At 45.9% G+C, this 17,933-nt stretch overlaps 1 protein-coding gene across 15 annotated transcripts in view; it reads right to left on the reverse strand.

Moving 5' to 3' along the window:
* PHF20L1 (PHD finger protein 20 like 1) overlaps window positions 1-5,733 on the reverse strand; it is a 61,745-nt gene extending 56,012 nt beyond the window's left edge. For 3 of the 15 annotated variants that reach the window (XM_072851864.1, XM_072851855.1, XM_072851854.1), the window contains exons 1-3: window positions 5,539-5,733; window positions 4,250-4,355; window positions 3,807-3,863 (exon numbers count right to left, since the gene is read on the reverse strand). In XM_072851864.1, coding sequence (XP_072707965.1) covers window positions 3,807-3,863; window positions 4,250-4,332 — 140 coding nt within the window. In that variant the 5' untranslated portion in view covers window positions 4,333-4,355; window positions 5,539-5,733. Of the gene's footprint in view, window positions 1-1,542; window positions 1,794-3,806; window positions 3,864-4,249; window positions 4,356-5,005; window positions 5,069-5,538 lie in introns of those variants that run through there. The other 12 variants (XM_072851860.1, XM_072851851.1, XM_072851863.1 and 9 more) reach the window with 9 other exon arrangements.
* Window positions 5,734-17,933: the final 12,200 nt, after the last annotated feature.

Consider the following 17,933-nt stretch of genomic DNA (forward strand, 5'->3'; position numbering starts at 1 on the left):
TTTGTTCTTGTTTATTAAAGAGAGACAGGAAAACTATTGTTAGCTGATGGTACCTGCCCAGTTTATATACTGCATGCTCTCCAATCTCAGGTTCCAGTGACTCCAGCTCGTACAAATTATGCAACATTTTTGTAAAACTGCAAAATTTATTATGGCTTACAAAATTTACACTATGAAGCACTGGTCAGAAAATAATAATGCTCCAACATTCATATAGGAAAAATTAATGGGAAACTTCCATTTTTAATTTCTTGACAGTGTTAAAAAAAAATACCCATTTTCTCCAATGCACTTAACAAGTATTAATGGCCACACAGACAGTATTTTGACATCCTTGTCTTCCTTTTGACCCTTCAAAAGTGACCAACAAGTGGTGAATTGCCCTGTGAGATGGGACAACAGTTATTTCAAACTGTAAAAATGGATGCAAAAACGTTAGTAAATTTGCCCAAGTTTGCACCTACAAAGTCTAGAAACAGACACACACTTCCTGCCTTCACAATAATGGTATAAAAAGTCTTTCCTTCTACCTCATAGAGGATATAAAACTAAATACGCTCCATTCTGACTTCTCCACAAATAGTCTTCTGGTATCTGCAAAATCTGCAAACACCTATTTCTAACTCCCCACCTTTTATTATATATATTGTATTATATCAATATGAAGCAGAGTCTTCACAGTCCTTTCAAATACCTGGCTGTCAAGTAACCCAGTCAACTGAAAAAGGACTGTACAAAATAAGATTTCTCAAAGTCTTACAGGAAAAACCTTCCTCCATACTGGGGGGGGGGGGGGGGGAAATACACATCCATCCAGATAATCAAATACACCAAGTCAAAGTGCTGTTGTTCTGATAACTAACCTATTTTAGTGAGGTGTTTTCATTACAGAACTGCAACAAGGGTCATGTATCTGTACTTTCTTCATTACCTAAATCATAGTTTAGATCAAGCAAATTAATAAAGACTATGGTTTCAGAAAAATGACAGGGTTTTTTTCAAAGCAGTATCTGGCACTTACGGGACAACCAGTAGATAGCTACAGCCACAAAAGACACAAGAAAACAGAAAAAAAAGGAAGAGATGCATCTCTAAATACATCAGCTTTGCAGAGACTGTGTCCTACTTGTGGGAGCTAACAGCTTAAGAACCAGTCTTACACATGGGCACGTACTTGCAGATATGTGCAGTTTCACTCCATTTCATTTGTTTTGTCAGTGAGATGCATAGGGGGGGTGTGTGCACATGTATCAGTTTTTCTATGAGATGATACAATAATTCAAGTTGGAAGGGACCTCAGAAAGCCTCTAGTCCAACCTCCCACTCAAAGCAGGCTCAGCTATGGGATCAGACCAGGTTTCCCAGAGTTTTATCCAGCCCAGTCTTGAAAAACTCCAATGTTGGAGACTCCACAAACTCTTTGGGCAACCTGATCCACTACTTGACTGTCCCATGGGGAAAAAGATTCTCACTGTACCTAGCTTGAATCTCTCTTGTTTCAACTTGTGCCTGTTGTCTCTTGTCCTCCAGCCACGCACTTACTGTGGAGAGCTTGGCTAATTCTTCTTGATGACATCCCTGGAGGTACTGGAAGGCTGCTAGTGGGTCTCCTGAAGCCTTCTCCAAGCTAAAGTCGTCCAGTTTCCTCGCCCTCTCTTCACAGGTCGTACACTCCAGGCCCCTGATCATCTCATATATATTTAATAATTTTCTATTATCAGTCAATCCCATCTCATTTACTACCTGCTGACAGATGATCACATTGATTTTTATCAGAGCTGCATTTCATAGTTTGCTTTAGTGAATTTAAGTTTAACAAGTGGTACAAATTAATTATGGAAGATGACCTCCCATGCAACAGTATACTGTTTTCCACTCAAGAAGCAACTGCAGTCACCTCTGCAATAAAGCAAAAATAAACATGCTCATTGACAGCCTTTCTTTGCTGATGGGTTTGACCATGCTTTCTTCTACTCAGTAGTCATACATGCCAAATGATACCAGTGACGCAAACACTGTCTGCAAGAACTTCCTCATTTAAAAACACAGGGGTTTTAAGCAATAAATAGTCAAGGTACACAGTACCCTCTCCAAAGTCTACAGAATTCAAACAGAACACCAGACTCCGTGAGATGAATTTCAGCAACTACTACACAGATTAAATTTTAAGACCTGCAGAATTGCCTCAGAAAGCAAAAACATATTTTACTATATTTTTTCGCATCCTCTAGACGCCTTTCTTGATTAACATTTTAACTGGTCATGAACAGTGGATCTTTAAATGACAGCAGACTTTCAGAAAAATTGAGGAAAAAAATTAAAACCCTTTCAAAGGCTATTTTTCAGCAAATGTTCTCAAGCTGTCACTTGTAGAAACACTGAGCTAAGCAATACTACTGCTCTTCAATTTTGGTTTTGTTAAAAAATATAAAGAGATTTCATTTAAGTTCAGCAACTTTATTTTCATTGAAGTATGTATTTCTGCATGCAGATGAGGGGAATGCATACAGCTTATATATAGAAAGAATTTAAAAAACATCCATGACCCTCTTATGCAACAGAAAGCTAAGAAAAAAAAAATCACATGGACTATTATTCCGGCCTGTGTCACCCTAATAACATGACAGTAGGCTTTCTCTAACAAGCTCTTTGGTTATGTACATGAATATTATTTCATTTGAAATAGAGTCCTGTTTCAGTGTTGCAAAATTAACTTTCTGCTCCTGTACATAGCACCACAGAAGTTTACATGCATATAAACTTGACCTGTTCTACCTGGTAGTCCAGATGATGAATCAGTTCCTAGAAAGTTCAGGATAAATTCTGTTCTGCCTGAAAATACCAAGCAACTCAGATGCAGAGCTTGTGACAGGGCCCACACCTGACAAGGCCAAACCCAGATAAGGACTCCAGAACTGACATGCGACCCTTCCCTGTGAAAAGGCTAGGCAGGTCTGATACAAACCATACACTGGCTATTCAGTGATCTTTTTTTGACACAATTAAGCTGAAGCTATTTTTACCTACTAACTTTTGTTATCTAGTTACATTAACCAATTATCTCTAGTCACAGAAGATGCTACTAAATGCTCTATGAAAATTGTTTTATTTTTATAGCACTATTCAGACAGTTTCATCATCTTGGCATTCAGTTATAGAATCTGTATGTTGAAAACACTCTACGGCAACAGATAAAAACAAGTACTGTTCTGTAAACTGTATTTTCCTTTAGAGACCATTTATTAAAACAAACACTTTTGCTATAATTAAAATCAAAGCTCTACAGATAAAAAAGTTAACCCAACTTTTTATATAGAGCATATAACTACTCGAGTAAACATGCAAATAATACACAGCCTTCTCTATCACATAACTTGGAGTTAGCAGGATCAGATATTTACATGAACATGCTTAGTTCTCCAGGAATGCAACAGAAAAGCAGGTACAGGCCTCTACACTTCCTAGCCCTAATTAATCAGAGAGCAGCTAAGAAAAAACTTCTGGGTAGAAGCATCAACTTCCTGTGTCATCTACTTTAACAAACCCAGAGATTTTTCAAACTGAAATAGCATGGCCAGCATACATCATGAAATTAGCCCACTTGCATTAATATAATTTTGACTAACAACTTATCTCAAAAGAAGAACTGCTTTCACAATACACATGCTGTGTAGCGTGGTCCTTGGGCCTGCAAATTTCCATTTTACAGTCTTGACTCCTACTCAAGATATGACTGGGTGGTGCAGAGTCACAGTTTTAAGCACTTCATTCCTCCAACTGCTTGATACAAATACAATCGTACTTACCTATTCCATGAACTCCAATTAAAGATGTTTTCTTGTTTTAAAATCAGTTTTGGGAACCTATGAAGTATGATAACTGAATACAAAACAAATTCACGTGCATGCCTTCAAACTAAAACAAAAGAAGTCTTTAGTCACAGAAGTTTGCCATATTAACACACCGATCATCTCGCACATGACACTGCATTCCACACTACTCTGGAAATGCTCTTTGCTTACTATGGCTGCACAAGCAACTAAAAGCAAACGAACAAAGACCCACAGAACAGCTTAGTTTGATTTCTGAAGAGAGAGTACTTTCCTAAAAGCTCATAGTTTTAACAGGCTTATCATGTAGAAATTCATAAAGTTAACAGGTGCACTAAGTTTTATAATCAGACATCAAAACACACAACGTACACAAAATAATTTTGCTCTTAGCAAATACAGTACAATGTCTTCCATACCATTTTTGTAAATAGTCCAGTGCCTCCAAACGAGCACCAATCTCAAATGTGATTCCAGGACGATTTGGAGGCTTTTTACTCATCTTGATACTTTCTTTTTCACTACCTTTGGAGGGGAAAAAAATAAAAAGTCATATTAAATAAAACGCTTAATGTTGTCTAAAATGTGTCACTGACAGCAAATATATTCCAGAGGGTGGAAAAAGATGTGAAATTTCTATCCTGACTTTCCATTAACTGCTTAGTTTTCAGAAGTATACTCAAGGCCCAAAGAAAGCATTAAAAAAATTCACATACTTTTATTCAGATCTCTTCCCCTCCCCAAAAAACTAGTCATCAACCTCAAGTAAAAACAAATTTAAAAAAAAACCCTGGTGCTCATCTCTGAAACTGTACTACACTGTAATTCCTTGACATCCCGTTAGAGCATAATTTAAGAGTTACGTAGAGTCAATGTTTTCTCTCCTCTGCCGTAGCAAAGGTCAAAACCATGAAAAATGTACCTTACCAAGAAGAGAAATTTAAAGATACACATCGCCTAAAGGACAAGTAAGATGTCATTAGCAAAAACAGAAATAAACAAACAAAAAAGCCATCTTCAGCCTTTCTATGCACCCTCGAGCCTCATTCATAGCACTAAGTAAGTTTCATTCACAAGTGCCTTTTAATTTTTTTTTTTTGTAATTCCGTCACTATTAAAAAAACACTTCTCTGCCCGACTACTTTCGCGATAACCGTGACTTTCTGATGTACTACCTTCATCACGCCGAAGCACAGAGTGGCTTGCCGTTGGGGCCGCAGGCTCCTGCTGCACGCCTACTGAAGAGCAAGGGTGCCGGGCTGCAGGGCCAGAGCCTCCTTGGTCCGGACCAAGAGAGGAGCGGCATCCGGACCCCAGCTTTTAAGCGGGGCTCCCCTGCCAACGCCGGGAGCGCGACCCGGGGCAGCTGCCTCGGAGGCGGCTGCCGACCTGAGGAAGCCCACGCCGCTCCCCGAGCGCGGAAGACACAAAGGGGTCCTCTCCAGCCAGGCTCGGAGCGCGGCAGGGCCCCCGGCCGGCGGGGGCTGAGCGCTCCCGCAGGCCCACGGGAGGACGCGAGTGGCCGCGGCCCGCCGGACCCCCGGCCGCGGGCAGGGCCCAGCGCGGGGAGGGCCGCGGGCGCCGCCCGGCCAGGCCCGGGCGCCGTGAGGGGGGCGCCGGAGCCCCGCGCCGCGCCGGGCCCGCCCGGAGGGGGCCATCGCCCGGGGCCGCCCGCCCTGCCGCCCGCGCCCTCCACCGCGCTCCTTACCGCCTCCTCCGACTCGCAAGGCAGCGGCGGGGCCTGTGGCGGCCCGCAGCCCCGGCGCGGCGCCCGCTGCTCCCGCTCGGCGCGGCGCGGGATGTCCGGCGCGGCGGCCGCCCTCACAGCCCCATCCTCCCCGCGCCCCGCCGCCGCGTCACCAGCCCGCGACGAGCCCGCGAGGCGCGGCTCGGCGCCGCCATGCCACCGCCCCCGGCACGTGACTGCGGAGCCGCCGCCGCGTGACGCGAAGGAGTGGGGGGAGGGCCAGGCGAGGGAGACAAAGAGAGGCGGCGGCGCGCATGCGCGGCCGTGCGCGGTGGTTGACCGCGCCGGTCACTGCGCACCGGGCCCGTGGGGTGGGGTGGGGTGCGTGGGTCGGGTCCGCGGGTGACGCTGTGCTGGTGACGCTGTCGCTGAGTGGTGCTGGCACAGCGTCACGGCTTTCCTTGCTGTCATCATGCACCATCCACCTCAGCCGTTAAAAGAGGGGAGAAGGAGAAAGGGCTGGGGGTGGCCATGGCCGGTGGCCGGCCGGGCCCCGGTCAGCTGGCGGGAGGCGCGGAGCGAGGGCCTTATCGCGGCCTGCATTGCCCTCCCTCCTTTGCCCGTGAAACCGCCTTTATCTCGACCCATGGATTTTCTCGCTTTGGTTCTTCCCAATCCTTCCGCCATCCCGCTGGGAGCAGGGGGGGTGAGCGAGCGGCTGGGTGGGCGCTTGGCTGCTGGTGGGGCCAACCCACTGCCTTCCCTTTTGGCATGCAGCGTGGGGCTTTAGGTAACAGCAGGTGCATCAGGGTGTGCTAGCCTGGATTTATAGCTGTTACAGCTGTTTAGCTGTTACTTGGTGTTGCCGGTCCCAATGCTGAATTATTTGCTCCCTTTCTTGCTGCACATTAACTCCAGGGCTTCTTAATGGCTGCTGTCAGCTTTTTCTGTTTGCTGTGCTGCTTATCACTGTGTTTTGCTTCGCCTGGGAGACCTATGATAAAAGCACTGGCCTTGAGCCAAGTCTGGCATTTGGCCCTTGCATTGCTGCCATCCCAGTACGCCGGTAACGATCTCACGGAGACCTTCCTCCTCTTCTTCTCCAGGGCAGATGTTTCCAACCTTGCTGTAATGGCAAGATCAGTATCATCACAACCCCATGGATGTGATCAGTAAGATAACAATAAGTTAAACAATAAGTTAAACAATAAATAAGTTTCCACCAGCTAACAAAAAAGAAATGCAAGCTTTCCTAGGCATTGTGGTTTTCTGGAGACTGCGCATTCTGGGTCACAGTCAGCTTGTGAGTCCTCTCTATCGAGTGACCTGAAAGAAGAACTTTTTCAGGTGTGTGGGTTTGTGTGACAAGGTTTTGGTAGCAGGGGGGCTACAGGGGTGGCTTTTCTGAGAAGATGCTAGAAGCTTCCCCCATGTCCAATAGAGCCGATGCCAGCCAGCTCCAAGACAGACCTGCCACTGGCCAAGGCTGAGCCCATCAGCGACGGTAGTAGCACCTCTGGGATAACATATTTAAGAAAGGGGGAAAAGTTGCTGCACAACAGCAACTGCAGCCACAGAGACGAGTGAGAATATGTGAGAGGAACAACTCTGCAGACGCCAAGGTCAGTGAAGAAGGAGGGGGAGGAGGTGCACCAGGTGCTGGAGCAGAGATTCCCCTGCAGCCCGTGGTAAAGACCATGGTGAGGCAGGCTGTGCCCCTGCAGCCCATGGAGGTCCATGGTGGAGCAGATACCTACCTGCAGACCGTGGAGGACCCCACACTGGAGCAGGTGGATGCCCGAAGGAGGCTGTGACCCCATGGGATGCCCACGCTGGAGCAGGCTCCTGGCAGGACCTGTGGACCCGTGGAGAGAGGAGCCCACGCTGGAGCAGGTTTGCTGGCAGGACTTGTGACCTCCTGGGGGACCCATGCTGGAGCAGTCTGTTCCTGAAGGACTGCACCCCATGGAAAGGACCCATGCTGGAGCAGTTTGTGAAGAACTGCAGCCCATGGGAAGGACTCACGTTGGAGAAGTTCATGGAGGACTGTCTCCCATGGGAGGGACCCCACGCTGGAGCAGGGGAAGAGTGTGAGAAGGAAGGAGCGGCAGAGACAACGTGTGATGAACTGACCCCAACCCCCATTCCCCATCCCCCTGCGCCACTCAGGGGAAGAGATATAGAAAATCGGGAGTCATGTTGAGCCCGGGAAGAAGGGAGGGGTGGGAGGAAGATGTTTTAAGATTTAGTTTTATTTCTCATTACCCTACTCTGGCTTTTGATTGGCAATAAATTAAATTAATTTGCCCAAGTCGAGTCTGGTTTTGGCCCGTGATGGTAATTGGTGAGTGATCTCTCCCTGTCCTTATCTCGACCCACAAGCCTTTTGTTATATTTTCTCTCCGCTGTCGAGCTCAGGAGAGGGAATGATAGAGCGGCTTGGCGGGCACCTGGCATCCAGTCAAGGATAACCCACCACAGTCCCTAAACAGCAGCAGGACAGACAGGAAATATTTTGTGTGGTAGCCCTTGGGCCTGTCCAGACAGGACCAGCTGTGAGAAACATGCTCTGCACTGTAGCTGGGGAGCATGGCCTCGCCTGGAGCCTCTGGCAGAAAACACTTGGAGAGGCCTGAGGTCAGCCTCTAGGGTTTTGGAGCTGGGAGTATCAAGGGTCCGAGGTGTTTGTGCTGCACTAGATGTTCATAGGACGGGTCCCCTCTACACCTTATGCAACCAACGCTACACGGAGTAAATGGGTAGCATTGATCATGCAACGGGCTCAAATGGGGAACCCCCACTGCCCATGAATCCTGGAAGAGATCACAGTTTGGCCAGGAGGCAGAGATTTTGGAGCATCACCTGAGGAGGTGGCTCAGGCCCAAGAGTATAATGAATTAGCAGAAAGTGAAAGCACTCTGTTTAGCCGTGGATCCTGTGGCGTTGAGCGAAACCATCTGATGTGGAAAGCAGCTGTGTGGAGCGCAAGTCATGAACCAAATGAATTGATTGGATTTCTATGGACCTTTGGGGGATGTCCCACAGACTAAGGGAATGATGTCTGTGTGTATGTCAAAGGTTGAGGAGCGGAGTCATGATTGATGGGAATGTATTGGAGAGTGTAGGGCCTGAGTATGGTGCAAATGGTATGGAACAAGGGGTGGAGATTGTACTGGGTCTGGCTGCGATGGAGTTAACTTTCTTCATAGCTGTCCGTATGGTGCCGTCTTTTGTGGCTGAAACAATGTTGATAACACACCAGTGTGTTGGCTGTTGCTGAACAGTGCTTGCACAGCATCAAGGCTTGCTTTTTTTTCCATTCTACCCCCCCAGCAACTAGGCTGGGGGTGGGCAAGAAACTGGGAGGGAACACAGCCAGGACAGTTGACCCGAATTGGCGAAAGGGATATCACATGCCATAAAATGTCAACCTCATCAAGAAAACCTGGGGCAGAAGAATAAGAATGGTGGGGCTTTTGTCTTCCAAGGTGGGCATTGCTGGGAGACTGGCTGGGCATGGATCTGCTGGTGGAAGGTGGTGAGTGATTGCCTTTGCATTGCTTGGGGCTTTTTGGGGTTGGGTTGTTTGGTTTAGGGTTTTTTTGCTTTCCTTCACTTATTAAACTGTCCTTATCTGGATCTACAAACAATCTCACTTTTTTCCTTCCTATTTTCTCCCCCGTCCCACTGCCAGGGGAGTGAGCGAGTGGCTATGTGGGTGTTCGGCTGCTGTCCAAGGTCAACCCATCCGCTTTGGTTAGTCCCTGCGAGGCTGCCTCCCACTTGAAGAGTCTTTATAGGGAGACTGTGCAGTGGCATATTTTACAGTGTTTATTTGCTATGGGATTTTGTTATTCGTCCTTTGATTTTTCCCTGTTCCCATTTTCTAGATGGTGGTGGCAAGCAGGAGAGACTGAAGGAGGAAGGAGACTTGAAGAAAGACAAAGCAAAGGAAAAAAAAAAAAGAAAGGAAAAACAAAGCTTTTTTCTCTCTTTAGTAAAAAGTTGCCATTGCATTCATTTGAATTCTCCAGCTCTTACTACCCTAAGTGTAGTTTTGATGCAGGCTTTTGCTTAGAGGGTTTATTACAGGATGGTGAGGGTTGTTGTGTTGGCAATACGACCTCTCCGAGTGGCAATGAATGTGCAGCATCAGGATGCTGCTAGAAAAGTGGAGGTGCTTCTGTCCAAGGAGAGGGCGGTGGGGGAAAGATAAAAGAGGTAGCGAGGATGGGGCCGGGTACATGTGGGTGGTTGGCTGCTGGAGGTTGTCTGGGTTACGCCGTGGTATGAGAAGGCCTCAGAGCGGTGTGGGGCACCTTGAGCATCACCTCACTGCTGAGGCTGTCAGGAGAAGGAGACAGAGCTGATGGCTGACTGCAGAGGTGCAGCAAGCCCCAGATGTTTGGTAATATGGGCTAAAAGCTCATCTGCACACCCACAAAGGAGCGCAGAGAGACAACAGCAGGAGAGGGAGCCCAAATAATACCCTGACCTGGCAAGTCCCAGGAGCCATCAGCCCATCAAAGGCCCATTTCCTCAAGCCCAGAGGAGCACAGAGGCACAATGGCAGGTGGGAACCCAAATTAAGGACTCAGAGGAAGGGACACCCCAGCGCAGGGTCCTACGTGTGACTCCTACACACTGCCTTCAGAACAGCAGAAGTCCCTTTGTAGTCCAGCAGTACAGGGCAACATTTTGTTGCACCATTATCAGAACAGTTAGGAAATCAAGGAGCCCCAGCCAGTGTCCCCATTTCTTTGCTGCCATTTCAGGTATAGCCACCCCTGCCCTGCTGTACCCCTGAGGGCTCCCACAGCCCTTACTGGCCCTGACCTGCCTACCCCGGTGCCTCCCTCACCCTGCCCATCACCCAGGACCCCATTTCAGCTGCTATGTTCCACCATAAAGCCAGTGAGGAGCAACTTTGGCCAAGGCCTTTTTTTATTCTTTTAGTACAAAAACGTCTCCGATATTTAGCCTCGTCTCCTAGGCAAGCAGGGCTTACATGGCTGCATTGCATGGCTGCCTTCCCTTTTCCCTTTCTCCACTTACTTCTAAAACTTCTGCCTTACTTCAAGCTTGACAGAGAGACAGAGGTCTCATCACATTATCCCGACCTGTTTTGTTAAAATGCTCAACTGGGCAGGGAAGAGCAACTGCGTCAACCTCTCCATGATAGGAAGGCTCAGTGCTTACTCTCCTTCAGACACCAGAACATCACAAGGCAGAGAGATTCAGGAAAGGAGATTTCATTACTTCTGCCCCTCACAAAATTTGGTGTTTAATCTTGTCACGAAGCATGTCTTTAGCATAGTGAATATTATACAGACCATAAATTGGAAACCAAACTGGATAGGAGATTTTATCTTGCCAGTCAGTGACTCACAAAGACTTGGAGGGGGAAGAGAGGATTTCATAATCAGCTGAGCGTGAGCTCATGGTGTGCTGTTGATGCTGAAAAGACTAATGCAGTCTTTGCAAAGCACATGCACATGGAAATACTGAGTAGGAGTAGAGAGGTGACATTATCTTTGCACTTGGCATGAGTACACTGTTACTAAAATAACTTACTGCTCAGAAAAAACATCCAAAAACTGGAAGAGTTCAGGAAAGATCTGGGAGAATGATCAAACACCTAGGAAAAAAGATATTATGGTGAAAGACCAAGACATCAGTTTGTTTATTTTGCCATTTATTTTTTCTTGTGGGCAATTGGATTAGTCCATAAAAGAACTACTTGAAATGTCAGATACTGCAATCCCAAGGTGACAGTCAACGGAATGAAACTTCATCTTTGTTTTTACCCTTTTTATAGCAGGGAGACATATTTAAAGTGACTGCTGGTGCTTGTATTTAAATGGTGCCTGCATGGCCTCAGCCTCGCAGACATGCAGCAGCACCTCTGCCCCACTCTATCCGTCCGTGTAGGCAGCTTGGTCACAGCCTGGCTCTGCTCTGGCATCATCTGTCCTTTTCCTGCCACTGCCTTGGTCCATTTGGACACCCTGTCTGGCACCAGTTACTATGTCCTCCTCTTCAGATTCTCTGCCCTTCTTTTTCTTTCAGCCCAGAAACTCCCTCCCCTCCAGAAATTCCTCCCTCCTTTTGTGAAGATTTACACTATCTCACCAAACACTTCTCTTTTCCTTTTAAAGCCCTAAATTTTCCAGATGCTGGGAAATATCCTGAGGTGGCTGATTTTTGGAGCATGTGGCCTGCTGTGGGAAAAGAAAGTAGCTAACGGCCATTGCCATGGACACCAAAAAAAATAGTAACTCTCCCCATGGGTTTGAGATGCGAAGCCCAGTCTTTCCCAGTTTTGAAAGACACTGAAGATTTTTTACTCAATTGCTCTCTGGTTCTTTGCAGAATGCCTTTAACTCAATCAATAGTTTCTGCCAGAGAGCTGGCTGTTTGCTGACAGGAATTGCAACCAGAGCACTGTATTTCACTGCATGCTGGAGAGGTGACATGAAACTATAAACCAGACTAGTTCCCTACTAGCACTATTGTAAGGCTGAAGTACGGTAAGATGAGGATGCTAGGGAGTGAGAACTGCTAAGGCCAGGTGGGTAATGAAATTTGTATTTATACAGGTAGTTCCAACATTAGTGAAAGAGTCCCAAATCCATGCAAAGAAAAAGAAAGAGCAAACGCTGACTGTTAATGGAGGTTAAAGGAAATCCTGGGAGGCAGGCGACGTTGCTGCTTACCAGAGTGGAACCTCCTGATGCTCTGCATGGCTGGAAGGGAGCAGCTACCCGTTCTGGATGAAGGCAGCTTTGCTGTGCCATGTTACAGCCTGGTTAAACCACTTTCTGTGTATCCATTTGATATTTCTAGGGGACCTACTCAACGTTCGCTGTGCTACGAATATTGTTGTGCGATGAATGTTAGACTTCTTGAGATTTAATCGTGCTTTTGCCTCGGAAACAGTGCTGTGCAATGTGTTGCTTACTTCTGCCTTACGTTTTGCAGCCATATGTCTTGGATTGTGTTTTGGTTTTAGGGGAGGTTCTGTAGATTGGAACACATCAGTAAATATTTTACTGAAGCTTCTTTAAAGCCTTGATGAGAACAGCACTGAACAAAAGCTGTGCTAATACCTGCTCTGATTGTGCACTGATTTCCTAGATTATTTCCCTGACAGATTGAAATTCAGCATATACTGTATGGTGGATCAACAGAGCACTTGACCCACGAACATATGCCAGGTGTAAGTTTTTCATGGTCTGCCATTTTTGAGAGCTGACTTCAGGGTGGGTAAGGGAAAGGGACAGAAGGAATGTCCTGCCAAGACAACAACTGTGTTGGAGTCACTGTTTGAGCACTCAGCAGCAGGATGGTTATCGCAGTCATAATGATATTGGGGAGTACTGTAAAAGGAGAGAATAACAGGCAAATCACTGCAAAACATACAGTCTAGCAAGGACAATTTTGTAGCCATATAAATGTGTAGAGAGAATTTTCAGCTTGGACTGAAGGAAAACAGAATTCCAAAACTCACATCTGTCCAACCTGGTGGAGTCCAGCAGTGAGAATGAAAAAATACACATCACATCTGCCAGCAGGTGTGACATATCACTTCATAAAACTAATGTGATATTTTCCTGTCTCCTTTGTGGTCCTCTGAAAACTGGGGTGTCCTCGGGGGCTGAAGGATGGTTGTCGATTAAGAGATCAGCCCTGAGCATCCAACCCTGCCTGTAAAATGCTTGCAAAGCATTTGTTTATGAGAGGAATCACTTGTTTCTTGATACTTGGCCATTGGGTCTGTGCTGGCATCGCATGGACAGGTTTCTGGAAGGCTATCAGAGTTCTGGTCTCTGTCCTCAATTGCCTTGTGGGCCACATTCAAATCCTTGATCTTTATGCAATGCTGGATAGCATCCAAGCTATAAAATCACTCTACCTCTAGTGTATCATGATCCTCCACTGGATACCAAGGCTGCCTGTGCCTTTTCCTCTCCCTAGCAGTTGAATTAGTCCAGAACATCAGTTTGAATTCAGCTGGAAATGCGACAAGTAAATATGGCATAGGCATAGCTGGAAAAATTGCAAACAGTTCCAGAAAGGCCTGTGGACTCTCAGTACAAGCTTCACAAATTTAGACTTTGCTTAAATACTGGCATACAGGCAGAAAGGGACTCAGTCACTGTCAGGCTACAGTGGTTATTTACATAGAAATAGAGAGACGACTGATAAGGGTGCTGTGTAAAACAGCATGGAAGATAGCCGTTTTAAAGAAAATTATTAGAGTATCACTGTCAATTGTTATTTGTCTTCATTTATGCATCAATCAGTATGATTTATTCTAGAAATGACCATGGCATCAGTATCATCAGTATTTTGCCAGTCCTGTTGTCTCAAGAACCAGCAGTACCAACACCTTCTCAACTATAGATTTTCAGTGTATATAAGAGTACTATGATCCTTTAGAATTATATGTTGGCCAGAAGCCTTCACTGCACATCAGTACAATACCCTCCACCATTGGACCACGCAGGTCACATAAGGACTGTCACAGACACCATCCAGGGTCTCAGGTACACTCATCAGCAGTACATCACTGCCTCCAGGGGAACATTAATTTCCACTTCGGGACTCATAATGTAGCAAGGAAACTCCCAACCAAAGATTCAGATTTTATCTCTCTAGATAGGGCACCTAGGTGGTACGCTAAGGCTGTATCTAGGTGGCCTGTTCAGCTTTAAGCTACCAAGATGCTGCTGTGCAGGTGGTCTGTCCAGCATATACCTGCGGTGACACAGAAGACAAGGAATGTGGGCAATCACATCTTCACCACATCTTATGGGGTCTTCCTAGGTTGGGCCCCTTGTGCTGGGTTTGGACGTGCCTTTTTGTACCCTTTAGAGCTGAGAGTGATCAATATCCCTTTACTGTCTTACCTGGTGTAGTCCCTGTCCTTTCCCTCTCAGTCTGGGTGTCCTGAGATGCTGCATGTAGATTTGTGCTGGGAGCTTGATGTGCTTGATGTGCTTGATGACCTGCTAGTCCAGGCACCATGAACACACGCCATTCACACAGTGCTTCCCCTGCCAGCCCAAGCCCCATTCCCACTCGTTCTTCATTCAGACCAGTGGGAGGTGCATTAAAGTTTCTATTCTCTACAAATAAGATGCTGCTAGAGCACCATTGGCCAACGGCTGGATCTATCCTGGCTGCTTCTAGTCACTGCAGACACTGTAGAGGGCTCATTCACAAACTTTTGTAATCCTTAATAAAATTAAGTCAGCCAGTTTTTAGTATAGTTGTGTTTGTTGCTTTTCTTAGTGTTCCCACCTTCTTGTTCAGTAAGTCAGGTCTTCTTGTGAGGAAGTTTACAAAGAACTCTAATGAGGACCCACCCGAGGTCTATTAGGGACCTCAACTAAATTCTGCCTTGACTGATGGATGTGAGTATTAGCCTCTTCCTTTTGTTTTCTTTTTCTGATAAAATAGTTTTTAAAGGAGCAGTATTTTTGGATGCAAGGCGGGGGAGTTGCAGATTCTAATGGAAGCACTTCTCTTGTTTTCCCCAGGTATGCTTTTCCAATGCTCTTACTGTTGTAATAATCAAATGTAAGTATACAATTCACATAATGTTGATGCTGCTATAGAAATCCCACCCTATCTCCATAGGAACTTAGGCAATCTACCTTTGTCTGATAAGCAGGATGTGGCTGTCGAAAGCAGAAGTTTAACTGGCATATGACTAGTCTAGTTAGTAAACCATGAAGAACTGCTTAGATCTGCCAAAAAGGTAAGAAACTAGGGGAAAGGTAATTCCAGCAGGGGGAGATCACGACCACCGACTCACGGCCCACCTACCCCAATTATACCACTGACTCAAATGACGAAGTAGAAGAAGAACAACTAAGCATGTGTATGAATTTACATGCTGGGTGAAGAGATTTTAACCAATCATTTATTAGAAGAATACTGCATATGTATTAGGAAGTTGAATATGTTAATGCTTTGTGTATAAATAACTTAATTTGAAAGCTTGGCGTGCTGTCTTGAGGCAGACACCCATATCCGCGCAAATATGCAATAAAATCCCTCTGCTCTGTACGTATATTGGCATTTTGCACACCGGCTAAACGAACCCCGATTTTTGGGACAACATTATATCTTGAAGTGACATTGTACAAAATTCCTCTCAAGCATATTCCCACGTCTACATCAAGTTATATACCAACCACATTTCCTTCTGATACCATATAATCAAAGAGCAAGGAGATGCAACACAGACTGGTTATGGCTTTGCACAGAGAAGTATCATTGTGCGTCGCAGGTTTGCTTGATTTAGATCCCTTCTAAACACTTTTTGTCTATCATCTGGACTGTGTGTGTAGTATAATACAGAGGTAGCTGACATAGCATTTTTGCAGGTAAGCTCTTGTTGAGATCTGAACAGGGTGGATGTATCAGCAAGCTCAGAGCTAATTCTTTTACAGGTCTATGCATTGTACTCCACCATGCAAAACAGAAATGTCCTTTGTTGCCTGTATTGCAGAGCAATTAAGCTAAAATAATGAATTTGGGAAAAAATAAAAAATCGAGCCTGAAACTAAGAAAGTCTCTGATAGGGTCGACTGGGATTTCCATCTGATAACATTAAAAATGAATTTGCGCCTCTTTTAAAGCAAATCAATCTTTGTTCATACAGCTGACCTGATAAGGGTATTAAAATCGTATACGATGTGTCAGTTCTGTAAACTGCAATGAAATGCTGACTTTATGCAGGATCAGCCTTCTCTTAAAATTGAAATAAAATGCCTGGATTTGTGAGAATTTTTTTTTAATTACCAGGGTACCTCAAACATTGCTAAGTGGTTCTGCTGCATAAAGGAATGCACTTAGCTTAAAATGTTGTCATTCACAAAGGTGAATTAAAATGAGTTGTATTTTTCCCTGCAGCAAGCCTGCAGGCAGGGAGTTTCATAGACCTTCAGTTTGACCCAGTATGGCTGCTCTGAGGTGCTCATGACCAGCTCTTCCCCTGATAGTTTTTTGAATGTTTCAATTAATTTTCAGATATCTCAGAATATGTTTTACTTGTTGAGCACTATATGAACAGCATTAGCAAAGAGCTGTGATATGGGACAAATGGCCTGATTTGATGGTCACTGAAGCTGATAGAAAAGCTAAAGGCTGTGAGCTTTCCAGGAGGTTCAAAGAGAGTTACAGAAGCGTCAAATTACTCTCAATTGCATTCAATCAATAAGCACTCTACTCCCTCCACCGTGGCCACTCAATTCACTCTACCAGGCAAAATACCCTTTCTAAAAATTGTGTGTTTAGCATAATAGTGCACTGCATTGAGTTTCAGTGGGTTGCTGAGATGGCAGACTTATGGTGTAATATATGCTGAAAGCTCATCTGCACACCCACAAAGGAGCACAGAGAGACAATGGCAGGAGGGGGAGCCCAAATAATACCCTGCCCCAGCTGCTCCCAGGCCTGTCCCAGGAGCCATCAGCCCATCAAAGGCCCTTCTGCACCAGCCCAGAGGGGCACAGGGGCACAGTGGCAGGTGAGAACCCGAATTAAGGACTCAGAGGAAGGGACACCCTGTCTGGGTCCCTCCCAGGGCTGTCCCAGAGGATCCTCAGCCCCAGTGTCCAGACATGAAACAACCCAGATGAGTCAATATCAGAGCACCTTTGGGACTGAGGGGTGTTGCTGCCTGGGGGCATGGGACACGTTATGGCCAGGGGTGTCTCTACGGGTGATGCTATAGGGAGTGGGCTGCTGAGGACCAGGGGAGTCCCAACCAGCTCTATGTGTGTGTGATGGTCTGTACCAGCAACTGGAGTAGAGCTGTGGCCCTGAGGGCTCATATGTCCAGGTGCCAGCAACTGTGGAGACTGGGATCCAGGGGCAGCTACTGGGCAGACAGAGTGTCTGAGCCCAGCTGCTGGAGGGATCCAGCTTGTACAGATGTGTATATATCTATATATTCTCACTAGTGGACCCCCATCCTGTTCAGGCAGAGAGGTGAGAAGGATGGGGCCATTGGTGCTGTCTGTGAGTGCTCTGTATGTCTGTCTTTGTTATCTGTGTTGCCAGCTGTGTATGCACGTATATATATGATGTATACATGTGCTTTGTGTGCGTATGCCTACCAGGTATACATGGTCAGACTTGATGCTGGTGGGACCTGGGACATGGAGCTGCCCCAGCCTCACATCTCTTGGACTGCCAGACCCAGCACAATATGTTTTCCATTGGCAATATGCTTTCTCCTTTCTTTGTAGTGTTGTCGGAATTAGAGTAAGCCTGGGAGAAGAGTAGAAAGATATGTGGTATTTAGTATTGTAATTTCTCATTTCCTTCCTTTTGTGGGTTGAACTGGTAATGTATGCAACAGGCATAAAACTACTGCACAGCAAGCTTGTTGGTGTATT

This window comes from Ciconia boyciana, chromosome 2 (assembly GCF_034638445.1).
Source record: "Ciconia boyciana chromosome 2, ASM3463844v1, whole genome shotgun sequence".
Taxonomy (NCBI): domain Eukaryota; kingdom Metazoa; phylum Chordata; class Aves; order Ciconiiformes; family Ciconiidae; genus Ciconia; species Ciconia boyciana.